This window comes from Quercus suber, unplaced genomic scaffold (genome assembly GCF_002906115.3).
Source record: "Quercus suber isolate HL8 unplaced genomic scaffold, Cork oak 2.0 scaffold_278, whole genome shotgun sequence".
NCBI lineage: Eukaryota > Viridiplantae > Streptophyta > Magnoliopsida > Fagales > Fagaceae > Quercus > Quercus suber.
The window spans coordinates 422,310-435,101 of record NW_027069734.1 but is presented as its reverse complement, the minus strand read 5'-3'; the positions used below and the strand labels follow the sequence as shown (position 1 = coordinate 435,101).

The 12,792-nt window shown below is 33.6% G+C and overlaps 1 protein-coding gene across 2 annotated transcripts; it reads left to right on the top strand.

Annotated features, from left to right (window-relative positions):
- Nucleotides 1–5,664: 5,664 nt before the first annotated feature.
- Nucleotides 5,665–10,500, top strand: LOC112022178 (rab GTPase-activating protein 22). 2 transcript variants are annotated; one of them, XM_024054755.2, is made up of 5 exons: nucleotides 5,665–6,256; nucleotides 7,480–7,615; nucleotides 7,747–7,796; nucleotides 8,703–8,756; nucleotides 8,905–10,500. In XM_024054755.2, the coding sequence occupies exons 1-5, from the start codon at nucleotides 5,925–5,927 to the stop codon at nucleotides 10,178–10,180; spliced, it is 1,848 nt and encodes a 615-aa protein (XP_023910523.2). In that variant the 5' UTR covers nucleotides 5,665–5,924; the 3' UTR covers nucleotides 10,181–10,500. The 2 variants fall into 2 exon arrangements, with proteins under 2 accessions (XP_023910523.2, XP_023910524.2); XM_024054756.2 differs by having other exon boundaries at nucleotides 6,139–6,672.
- The last annotated feature ends 2,292 nt before the right edge of the window (nucleotides 10,501–12,792 follow it).

The following is a 12,792-nucleotide window of genomic DNA, read 5'->3' as shown; positions in this document are numbered from 1 at the left end:
CAGATTTGTATATATGATGTATGGCATAGAGTCATAGACTATAGGGTTCGAGAGGTGGTTGGCTGGAGGTTGAGCTAAATAGGGTTATTGAAGAGAGTGGTTAACCAAATTAACGGGTACGTGCTGACTCTGTTGGCGTACTCAAGTTACCTGTACTGTATTTTTTTTGGTAACCCACCTGTGCTGTATTCATTCTTTGAAAATAAGAACTCATTACTCGCTTTATTATGGGTACGCTTAAATTCTCTTCCTTAGCTTTTAAGTAAATAAAAGTTACCAATACATGAGTTAGCTAGCCAAACACGCAAGTTCGGAGTCTTTGATTGCGTGACTATGCGTTTAATTTGAAAATGAGACGGAGTTTGAAATGGGTTTTGGGCCTTTTTGGGGGAACAAATGAAGACTAGTGTTATTACGGCTTCAATAATTTTTTTCAAGGTGTTTTTTAAGAAATATAAATTATAAGATTTAAAAAAAAAGGAAATTTATATATTAAAATAATAATAATAAAAAATTGCTTGCTCTTAATACCAGTCATCTTCTTCATCTTGAATTTCTCCACGTATGCTGTCACCTCTAGGGAATAACTCACCCGGGTGTTGCTCCCAACAAAGAAATGCTCATATGGGGCCTTTTGTTTCATCCAAACAAACCCTGTTTCTCTAACTCTTCCGCACTCTTCAAGGTCCTGCAATGGAAGAACACCCTTGGGGAAACCTAGCTCTTCCAAGAGATCTATGGAGTGGCGGTAACATTCTTCAGGACCATGCACAATCTCTGCCCCAGCACGCTCGTCCTGATCCCTTGATGTAATGCTATTGCTAGCCATTTTGAGTTAGTCACAGAACAAATTTTTTATGGGTTTGTGACTTTGTGTGTTGAGGAATGGAAAACTTGTATGATCAGATTTGTATATATGATGTATGGCATAGAGTCATAGACTATAGGGTTCGAGAGGTGGTTGGCTGGAGGTTGAGCTAAATAGGGTTATTGAAGAGAGTGGTTAACCAAATTAACGGGTACGTGCTGACTCTGTTGGCGTACTCAAGTTACCTGTACTGTATTTTTTTTGGTAACCCACCTGTGCTGTATTCATTCTTTGAAAATAAGAACTCATTACTCGCTTTATTATGGGTACGCTTAAATTCTCTTCCTTAGCTTTTAAGTAAATAAAAGTTACCAATACATGAGTTGAGTCCAAATCTTCTGTCCCATTTTTTCTGCTCCACTCCATGCTCTACCAATAAAAACTTGCCACATGTTCACCTAACTAATTAAATGCTACCATTTATTGACTTATTAATACTACCATCATTAATTAATGGTAGTAATTAATTAATTAGGTGAACATGTGTCAAGTTTTTATTGGTGGAGCATAGAGTGGAACATGAAAAGTGGGACAGAAGATTTGGACTCACATGGGTTAGCTAGCCAAACACGCAAGTTCGGAGTCGTTGATTGCGTGACTATGCGTTTAATTTGAAAATGAGACGGAGTTTGAAATGGGTTTTGGGCCATTTTGGGGGAACAAATGAAGACTAGTGTTATTACGGCTACAATAATTTTTTTCAAGGTGTTTTTTAAGAAATTATTGTTAATATACAATAATTTATATATTAACAATAACAATAATAAAAAAATACATAAATATATAAAGTTTACAATTATCTTCTACGAGTTTTCATATTTTGAAATCTGTGCATGATAGTCTCATTATCAATGCTACAAGCTACATCTATTTCAATATACACAACCAAGCAATCATTTATTCACTAAATGTTGAACAAATTATGAAGCAAAATTTAATTTTATTGGCATAAAAAAAAACTAAGAGTGTTCCCAAATTTTTTTTGAAGGGTAGACAAACAAAAAATTTTAAGTTATTATATATTAAAACAAAATTTCAGGACTGCCCTGGCCTTAAGGTGGCCCCGCCTTGGTTAGGAAGCACTAATTATCAAATTTCTAACTACTCTATTGCCATTAGTGTTTTATTAATTTAAAAATGGCACAAGTTTGAAGTCTAGTGTTAGGAAGCATTATTTATCAAATTTCTACCTACCCTATCGTGTTTTGGTAATGTAAGCTAGACCGATTTGTGAACGAAAAGGATGCTGTGGGTTCCGGTTTTTTCATTTTAAGAAAGAAATGTCACATTATCAAGAGTCAAGACACCAAAAGGAAAAAAGAAATGATTCTATTCATTTTAATATTCTATTTTTGGTGTGTGTCAAACAAAATCGTCACAATCTCTTCATCCAAACTTAGATGGGATTCGACATGAGAAAGTCTTTGGACACAATAAAACCCCATAAAATTTTCACATCAAGTTTGTTTTGAGTTGTGATGGATATACTTATGGTGGTTTGACATATTTCAACTTGTTGTAAAAATTTTGTAAGATTTGTTGGAACCCACAATGTTTTTGAGTGAGAATGAGAAAACAAATATGTGTGTATCTGTGTTTTGGGTTATCTTACAATGAGGAATTATTCAAGCAAGATTTTCAAGATGCCTGCTACTAAACCCTGTTTAGAATATTTTTATTTATTTTATGTAACATGTCTAGTTCTAGTATGGTACAATTTTTGTAGCAATAAACAAAGATAATGAATATATATATATATATGTGTGTGTGTGTGTGTGTGCACGCGCGCGCGCGCGCTCGTGTGTTGGGTTATCTTACATTACAGTGAGGAATTATTTAAGCAAGATTTTTAAGATGCCTACTTCTAAACTCTGTTTAGAATATTTTTATTTAATTTATGTAACATGTCTAGTTCTAGATGGTACAATTTTTGTAACAAATGTGGTTAGACTATTTTACTTCCTTTTGATAAGATACCTCGCAAAAACCATGGTAAGAGACTCTGAATTTTTAAGTGTAAAAGTAAACTTCTTTGTAATAAAATATATAATGTTAATGTGGGTTTCAGCTAGTTCTAATTGATAAAGTTTTTTATAGTTGAATAAAAAATTTGGGATTCATCTATATCAAAAATAAGTTAGTATTTTAATTTATGATGAAAGAGCAACTATGCACAAGTTGAAACCAAAAAAATAAAATAAAATAATGACCATCGGCCCAAAAAGAAGAAAAGTAGACATAGACGTTATGGACAACTCATTTCTTCCAAGGAAGTAACGAACAATCCAATGATTCACGATGGGCCCAACCTATAATCACACCGGGCCAGTTTTAGTCATGATGTTTTTTGGTTCTTTTGGACCCTAATTTGAGGACATTCATCTTAGACATGATCAAGGATTCAAGATCATACTCTTTTAATCAAAAGAAGGAAAAAGAAAAAGAAAAAGAAAAAAACTAAAAAGTGATCACGGTAATGATCAATCCAAGTGGTACTAACAATGTCATTGATTATGCAAACACTATTGATGCTCCCTCTGTATTCAACTTTCCAAACCCTTCATCTGATTTTGCTAATTGCTTCATTTTATATTACATTTCACATGTTAATAATAATAAAAAAAAACCAGGAAATGATAAGAATTAAGAAGATACGATGAGACCCCAGTTAATAGACATAAAAAATAAAGATGTGTCATCATAGTCATAGTTCATGTGTCTTTTTTTAGATTGGAGTGTAGGGCAAAGCAAAAGCATGTGGTCCGGCATGATTGAGTGTTTTGTTTTTGTTCCCCCCATCTCATACTCAATACTATATACTCTTTCATTTATGTATTAGCTAGTGTTCCATGTGATGAATTCTATCCTCATTATCTCCCACCATTTTACAAACCTCATTTTTTGTCTTTTGACTTTTGTTTCAGCTTTATTTTATTTTTTGTTCTTTTCCTAATCTTTCTCATCTTGAGGTAGGTAAAGTTAAAGGTTACTGCTGTGATGAGCCACATCCAAGGAAAAAGTTGTGGGTAGTATTGTTTTGTGAGGGAAGTAAAAGAAGAGAATAGTCAAAAAGATTAGATGGATGTCCAACCTTTTTCTATTGGTCATCGATTGGACCGCTGATATTTCACATTTTAAAAGCTAAGAATCTAAACAATGTAATAGTGAGATTAAAAAAAAAACACACACACAATATAATAGTGTAAATTTTAATTTATGGGAAGAAGGACTTCCTTTGATTTTCAACAAGTATTTTTAGATACGACTATTATAAAATTTTAGTTCCATATTTCGTGGTATAGTTAAGTGTCTATTTGTTTCTATAATAAAAAAAGTATCTATATTTTCTATGTAGCAACTCAACAAATAATTAGACTTTCCTTATACAAAGTGACAACTTGACAACTTGTTGTAAAACCACTTTGAGCAAATTACAAAATTCTCCTATAATTTGGGGATGGTTCTAAATTAAAACCTATGTTTTTAAACTATTACCATGAATTTTTTAAATCATCTCAATATAAACACTCAATGAGTATCTTTTTTTTAAGAAAATTTCTACTTATAATGTCTACTCCAAATGACAACTTTCTATTATCAGATCAAGACATCAATATACATACTCAATGAGTATCTATTAACTAAAACTAACATAAATTCACATAAGTTGTGACTAAAGTTATCTAAACACAATAAATATTTTCATGTGAAATTATGAGGTATTTATTATTACTATATAAGAACTGTGAAATTATATAAAAATCAAACATTTAATTATTGTTATCAAGATATTCATAATAAAATTACATATTATACATTCTAGTGTCTAAATTATATTATATCATATATTATATAGCATAGAATAAGAATTGCTTCATAAACGTTATAGTTGCATAGTTGGATGCACTCTCCTATTTTTGGTAATTTTTTTCTCTTACGTCATATGACACACAATAAGTATATTAAAATGATTAACAATATTTACTTTGAATAAAATTCAATTGCCAAAATTTTAAAAACAGTAGTTCTATTAAATTTGTACTACTAAGAGTTATAAATTTAAATGAATTTCATTAATTATTTTATACTATTTAATAAATATCCTAATTGTTTTGTTTTAATAGTAATGATTGGATGTATACATTGTACACGTATTGTGTAACTCAAGTTTTTTTTTTTTTTTTTGGGAAAACTCAAGTTGTATACTTTAACTTGAACATTATTACAAAAATTTTAAAAATTTAAAATACTATTCAAATTAAAAATTAATTATTAAAATTTCTACAAAGGGTTTTCATTCTTTATTTTAAAATACTTATGATTTTTTTTTTTGATAAAAATATATCTATGATTTTCATTAAACGATGCATATAACGAGTTCAGATCTTTTGTTCTACTTTTTTTTACTCCACTTTATACTCTACTAATAAATATTTGTCACGTGTTCACTTAATTAATTAAATACTATCATTATTGACTTATTAATAATATAGTTATTAATTAATAGTAGGTATTTAATTAATTGGGTGAATACATGACGAGTATTTATTGGTAGAGTATAGAGTTGAGCAGAAAAAATGAAATATAAGATTTAGTCCCGCATATAACTAGCATAACACTAATCAATTTTTTTATTATAAAATATTTCCATCTTTGTCACATTTGACTTTCTTTATTCGCTCAAATCTTTGACATGTAGTTTAATAATTATAAATAAATACTAAAAGAAATTAATAACACCCACATTCGGATCCTTTATTTATTTATTTAATTTGTGTGGATTAAGATAAATGGGCAGAACCGGACCTTCAAAGTTCCAATTCTTCGATTCGATCTACCTTTCTTTCTTTTCTCTCTCTCTCTCTCTCTCTCTTTCTCATTAGTCTTTAAAAAAAGAAAAAAAGAAAAAAAGAAAAAATTGAATCCACAAAATATATTATATAGCTGTGCTTTTGCAGCAATAATTATTGCATTTCATGGAAAGAGAGCTCTGCTCTCTAAAAAAGCTAGTCGAAGAAGAACGCACAAATAGAGATTATATCATAGGTAGTGTGTAATGGTGGTGTTGCCCATATTGACAAAAACGACGACGTGGTGGAAGAAGAAGAAGAAACAACAAAATACTACTAGTTTTGGTGGTTGTGGTGAGGGCTTAACGGTAATTTCACGGTGCTTCTTCTTGTTGATGCTATTCTTGTCAACCGGCGGTGATGGTAACAAATCGATCTTGCTCGTCGAAGCTAACAGTCACGGCGGCGGCGGAGGTGGTGGCGTCGGCGGAGGCTTCGGAGGCTGGGCTTCCTCGGCGTCTTCTAATGTCGGAATAGCCATCATCGTGACGGCCATGGCCGGAATTGCCTTGGCCGCCACCGTCGTCTACTCTCGTAGGTAACACCGAAAACCAAAAAACCAAAGCAAGAAATTGAAAATTGCAATCGATCTAAGCCGATTTCCAATTCATGAAACCCTAGAACACTGAGAAAAGTATTTCTTTTTTTTACCTTTGGATTCTACTTTTTCCGTTTTGTTTCTTAGGGTTTAGAATTAGGTAGATACATAGATAGATTGAAATATATGATTACGGAAGAGAAACCTGTAATGAGGGCCCTACGGCGAAGTCAAACTTCTTCACCGTCGTCAAATTCATCTTCATCTTCACCGTCGTCGTCGTCATCATCGTCGTGGATTCATTTGAGATCGGTTTTGTTAGTCGTTGCTTCGTCATCGTCATCGTCATCGTCCCCATCGTCATCACAGTCACAGTCACAGTCATCATCATCATCCTCACCAATTCCCACTGATCGGTGAGTTCCTGAATTTTCCACCAAAAAGTACCATTTGTTTTTTTTTCGTTTCAATTCAGTTTCGCTTTTCGCTACTTTTTTTTTTCTCTTCAGATCCCGATCTGTACAGTACTCAATTTGTTTTTTCTGATTCCAAACTACTATTAGTTAGTTGAAACACTCTCTTTCTTAGATTCAGATTCTCTCTCCCTCTCTCGCGCGCGCGCATAAGACTTAGCTTATACGGCTAGTTATACAGTGATTGTGACAGTACATTTTGTTTTTATTTTCTTTTTTTCCCTCAATTTTTATAATTTGTTTGTAATAAAAAATGTGATTGTGATAGTTGTTTTTTTTTTTTTTTCAATGTTATAAATTTTGAATTTTGAGTATGAAAATGTTAGAAATGAACTCCAGGCTATTTGTTTTGATTACGATATCATTTTCAAAAGCACTCATTATTACTGTCTATATGTAAGCATTGATGGGAGGATGTCTCTGTTGCATAGTGTGATGATAGATTTAGCTGTTGGGTGTGGTTTTCCTGTTCTTAAATTATTGGAAATGTGTTGCTTTCGGATTCAATGGGTTTTTCATGCACATCAAACATAGTCTCGAATTAATTAATGTTTGCACGCTTTGATAGATGCTGATTTTATTTTCGCTTTTGATGCATGCATATAGGGATAGTTTTTAATGATTGATGAGTTAAACTGATGCTTTCGCTCTTCATATAAGAGTGTTACTTGCTTTAATGCGCACATAAACGTTTTTACTTGTTTCCCCCCATCTGGGAAAAGTATTTAATTTGTTTCTTCTTATATTCAGGGGAAGTCTTAAATCACCTTGGTCACGTAAGAGAAGAAAACATGCCCTTCTTCCCAAACAATGGAAGAGGTTCTTTACACCAGATGGAAGGCTCAGCGATGGTGGAGCCAAGTTTCTGAAGAAAGTTCGCAGTGGAGTATGTCATTGATTTTTCTCAGACTTAATTATTTTTTAGATTTTTTTTTTTTGGTCTTTTTGGTTGCTTATGTTTTTCCCTGTATATTTGTTACTGCTGTGAAGATTTGATTCCTTATATCTCCGATTCAGGGTATTGATCCAAGCATTAGAAAAGAGGTTTGGCCGTTCCTTCTCGGAGTGTAAGCATTTCCATCACTGTATCTTTCTGTATGGATGTCTGTGTGTGCATTTGCATATACTCATATTTTTCTTTCCTCTCTTTAATTTAAGAACTTTTAGATATATTTAGTTATCTTCAATAATTTTTTGTTACATTTTTAGTCATTATGCTCAGGATAGCCTGGTCTTATGAATTGCTTGATCCATGGCTGACTGTAAGGCTTGGGTGATTTGCAATATTCATGTCTGACCCTTGTCCTGGATCCTTATTCATTCTTGTCTTAGACTCAAAATCTGGTTAAATGCTTATACTTCTCATAATTCTACAAGTGTCTAGTGCTTGTCATATGGGATGATTGAGAGGGCTGGGGTACTGATTGCTGGCTTGCAAATAACTGTCCTTGGGTGATTTGCAATATTCATGTCTGACCCTTGTCCTGGATCCTTATTCATTCTTGGCTTAGACTCAAAATCTGGTTAAATACTTATACTTCTCATAATTCTCCAAGTGTCTAGTGCTTATCATATGGGATGAATGAGAGGGCTGGGGTATCGATTGCTGGCTTGCAAATAACTGTGTCCTTGTCTGGCAACCTACATTTAGGTTTAGGTGCTTTTGTAACAAAACATTTTTATGTAACTACTTGTTTGAAAAATTCATTGTGTTGACTCTAGTTTGCTTGAAAGAAGCTTTAAGAAGTAGGCTTCCAGCACTACCATTATGGCTGCTAGGTATATTGACTTATGTTGAGAAATTCTTCTTGTCACATAGAGAAAACAGACATAAAGATTGCTATTTAATAGTGCTTTCATCTATGTTATTGGTTTTTTTTTTTTTTTGTTCAATGGATGCTGGTTGTTAATTTAATGGCCAAATTGCTCTAGATCTCCTTGCATGTATTGACTTATATATGCATGTGCAACAGCTATGACATGAACAGTACTCAGGAAGAAAGGGATTTGGTCAAAGAACAGAAAAGGTATGTATTGTCATTACATTCATTGGGGCTCTCCTTTGCAATTATTCAACACTTTTTGGTAGAGCATATTCATTCCTATGTTTTCCACCTCCCTCCCCTTCTTCCCTCCTCTTTTTCCCCTAGTTATTGTTCTTTTTTCCTGATGCAGAAGAGAATATGGTAGCCTGCGGAAGCAGTGCAAGCAAATTTTAAAACGCAGTGAAAAGAGCTTAAAGTTCAAGGAAACTTCTGGGATCAGCAGCAATGAGGGCAGTGGGGATTTTAGTCAGGTTTTAGATTCTTCTTGCTTAGAAGACATGGCCAGTGCCAGTAGGTCCCCTTCGATTTTTGGAAGAACATTGACAGAGGATCCTGATCCCCCTATCTGGGATCAAGCCCTTCAATCCCCTTCATTATTGGAAGAAGATGGTGATAAGAGTGGACTAACTTGTGAAGATGCCTCTGCTGGTGATACAGAGTCGTCGGATTCTGACTCCTCGGAAGAACCTGAAGACATGCAACCTTTACTTGCCACCAAGGGAAGTGAAGAAAATTATCTTGATGAGCCTGCCAAGCAGAATTCATCTTCCACTGATTTAGAAAACAAGTCTCCCTCCAACACTGAAAACAAGCCCAAACCATTCAATGCTGAAGACTTTGCCAAATGGCAAAGAATCATTCGTCTTGATGCTTTGCGGACAAATGATGAATGGATTGCCTACTCGCCTACACAGTCTGCAGTGTCAGAGATCAAAGCTCACCAGTTAGCAGATAGTGTCGGGTTGAAGGAATATGATCACTTGGAGCCGTGCAGAGTTTTTCATGCTGCACGCATGGTTGCTATCCTGGAAGCCTATGCACTACATGATCCTGAGATTGGTTACTGCCAGGGTATGAGTGATCTACTTGATCCAATAATCACAGTGTTTGAGGAGGACCATCAAGCCTTCTGGTGTTTCGTGGGTTTCATGAAAAAAGCTCGGCATAATTTCCGACTTGATGAGGTGGGAATTCAGAGGCAGCTGAAAATTGTTTCCAAGATTATCCAACGCAAGGATATTCATCTCTACAGGCACCTGGAGAAGCTTCAAGCAGAGGATTGCTTTTTTGTGTACAGAATGGTGATTGTTCTCTTCAGAAGGGAATTAAGCTTTGAGCAGACACTATGCCTCTGGGAGGTAATATGGGCTGATCAGGCTGCGATTAGAGCAGGGACTGCAAAGTCTACTTGGGGGAGAATAAGGCTGAGAGCCCCTCCTAATGAGGATTTGTTGCTTTATGCCATATCAGCCTGTGTGCTGCAAAAGAGGAAACTGATAATAGAGAAGTACAGCTCCATGGACGAAATTATGAGGGAGTGCAATAGCATGGCTGGCCGTCTCGATGTTTGGAAGCTTCTAGATGATGCTCATGATTTGGTGGTCACCCTCCATGACAAGATTTAGGAAAACCCTTCTCCAATGCTTAGGCCTTCTTTTCTTCAATCTTCCTTGGATTCCCTTTTCTTTTATGACTTTTAATTTGTTTGCTGCAACTATGAATTATCCCTTTAAAACAAAAGGGATCTCTCAGGTTGCTTCACACTGCTTGATACTAAAGTCTAATGGGCAATATCTATGATCAGTAAATTATGGGATTATAATGCATGCCCGCACTCGGGGCTCATTTGAGTGATGGTGGCGACACTTCTAATTTAGTTTGTTAGAATTAGGGTACTTGTATTTTATTTATATCCTCATAAACTAAGGTGATTTTCATTTTGCAATGTCTTTTCTGGACTTTAATTTGAACAATCAACCTCTAATATGTGTAATTAGTTCACTTAGTGACTTAGTGTGATTGTGTGATAATGTGCTCAGAATGGACCGGGATCCTCTTTGAATCACTGGAAATTGAGAGTATTCATAATCTAAATTGTCGTCTTTTAAATTTTTTTTAAAAAAAGGCTTAAGTATTAATGGTCTGAATTAAATTTTACATGTGCTAATTTTCTATGTCATACTCAATTAGATTCCAAAAAAGAAAAAAGAAAAAAAGCAAAGTATTAATCATAAAATTAACTCTCCGGTTTACTTGAAGTAGAGAAGGATCATATTCTTCCATGTGTATGAATTTCATGATTAGATTGTCATGGAGATATGAGTATTCTTCACAATTGGAAGCAACTGATCATATTTTCCCAACCCAAGTGTACGAATTTCATGACTAGATTGCCATGGGTTTCTCACAAAAAAAAAAGATTGCCATGGAGATTTGAGTATTCTTCACAATTGAAAGCAACTAAGTTGTAATTTATGCTTTGTCCATAATGTTTTCTTGAAAATGATCTATTTTTTAAGTAGTATTTTTTATAAACTTATCTCGTTTTCCTATATTTGGTAGCAACTTTAAATAAGTTAGAAAACAATTTCCTAACTTTCTTATTTAGCTTATTGTGTTATAAAGAATTTGTTTTTTTTTTTTTTTTTTAAAATAATGGTAAAAGATCTCTAAAAATAAGCCATACTTTTTATATTGAGCAAATATAGTTTTCCTTTAACTCATTTTTTTATACCGTCTAACAATAAAAAAACTCAAAAAATGATCTTTACACAAGATTTTCCATTGAAACAAATAGTGTAGGATATTAATTATTTAAAAAGAACTACTGGATATGTTCATATGAATTGTATTTGTATGGATAAAGATCCAAAATTATATATTAGGTCTTATTCGAGGACGTGAGAATGTTCAAGGAGGGAAAAATAGTTATGAGAGATTCTAGTTTAGAGTCTCATAAATAGGAAAAGGGGTAGAAGGCAATCCGAGAAGAAATTCCTTGACAAATATGGCTCAGATATGTATTCCAACGATGAACGTGATCTTCATAGAAGTTCCAATGATAGGGACATGTCTCACGAATATACGAGAAGAAAGGGAAACAAAAAAATATCTAAAGGAAAATTGCTACCATCGCATTAAATGCACTGCAGCTACTTTTCTGACCACATTTATATGGAGAAGACCTCTGAATAGTTCTGCTTTGGCTACCACGACTCACAGAAAGTTAGAGAAGGTATCTGATGGGACAGACACTCGAGTAAGGGCTCAAATGATCAACAAGTGTAGGGTTGAAATGACCTAAAATGAGATATATAATGCAAGAGACCCTCCATGAGAGGGGGATCAGAAAAATAGAGAGAGAAGATTGTAGCAATCAATATTACACTTGTAAATAGTTTAATCAATTTATATGGAGAATTATCTCCTCGGACAGTGAAATTCAGTTCGTTTTATGTTCCTTGTTCTTACTTGATCATCTCCTGAATCCATATTAACTGTTGTCTAATTCATTAGGGCCTAGTTCTTTGACCTATTCTCTACAAATTTATTGTACTTGGCTCATTGGGCTAACATCCCTTATCTTTTGGGCTTGGATTGTAAAACGTGACCTTACAGTATTGAATCATAGTAATGTAACACATTGTATGACATTTAGTCTAATATTAATGTAAATTCATAAACATTCATTTTTTTTTTTGAGAAGATATAAACATTCAATTTATTCATAATCAGTTTCTCAAAAAGAAAAAAGTTCATAATCATAACAACACAAAACAACCAAAATATAAATTTATTTTTTTATAATTTCACAAATAAATGATTCAAATCTTCCCATAAAAAAAAAAATTCAAATCTTAAATATCTTCATGCAAGTGTTAGTTTAGAACTAAATGACATATTTACCCTTCTTTAAAAATAAAAATATGGTAATCTGTCAAAACAGTTAGGCAAAACTACACTATTAGTTCTTAAAGTTCACTTATTGAGTACTTTTAGTCCCTAAAATTTTAAGTGAGCACTACCATTAACTTCTATTATTATTTTAGCTTATGTGTTTAATGGAACAATGACATGACATGTTTAAACTAATGTGGCAGCCTTTTATTTATAAAAAATTACACATTGGAGCAACCTATTTCTGTTACCCACCCAATTCAAACCGGTTTCTATCGAGTCTCCTTTGCCCGTTATTAAGCTTCATGATCAATAAGCAGAAGAGAGAGAATAGAAAAAA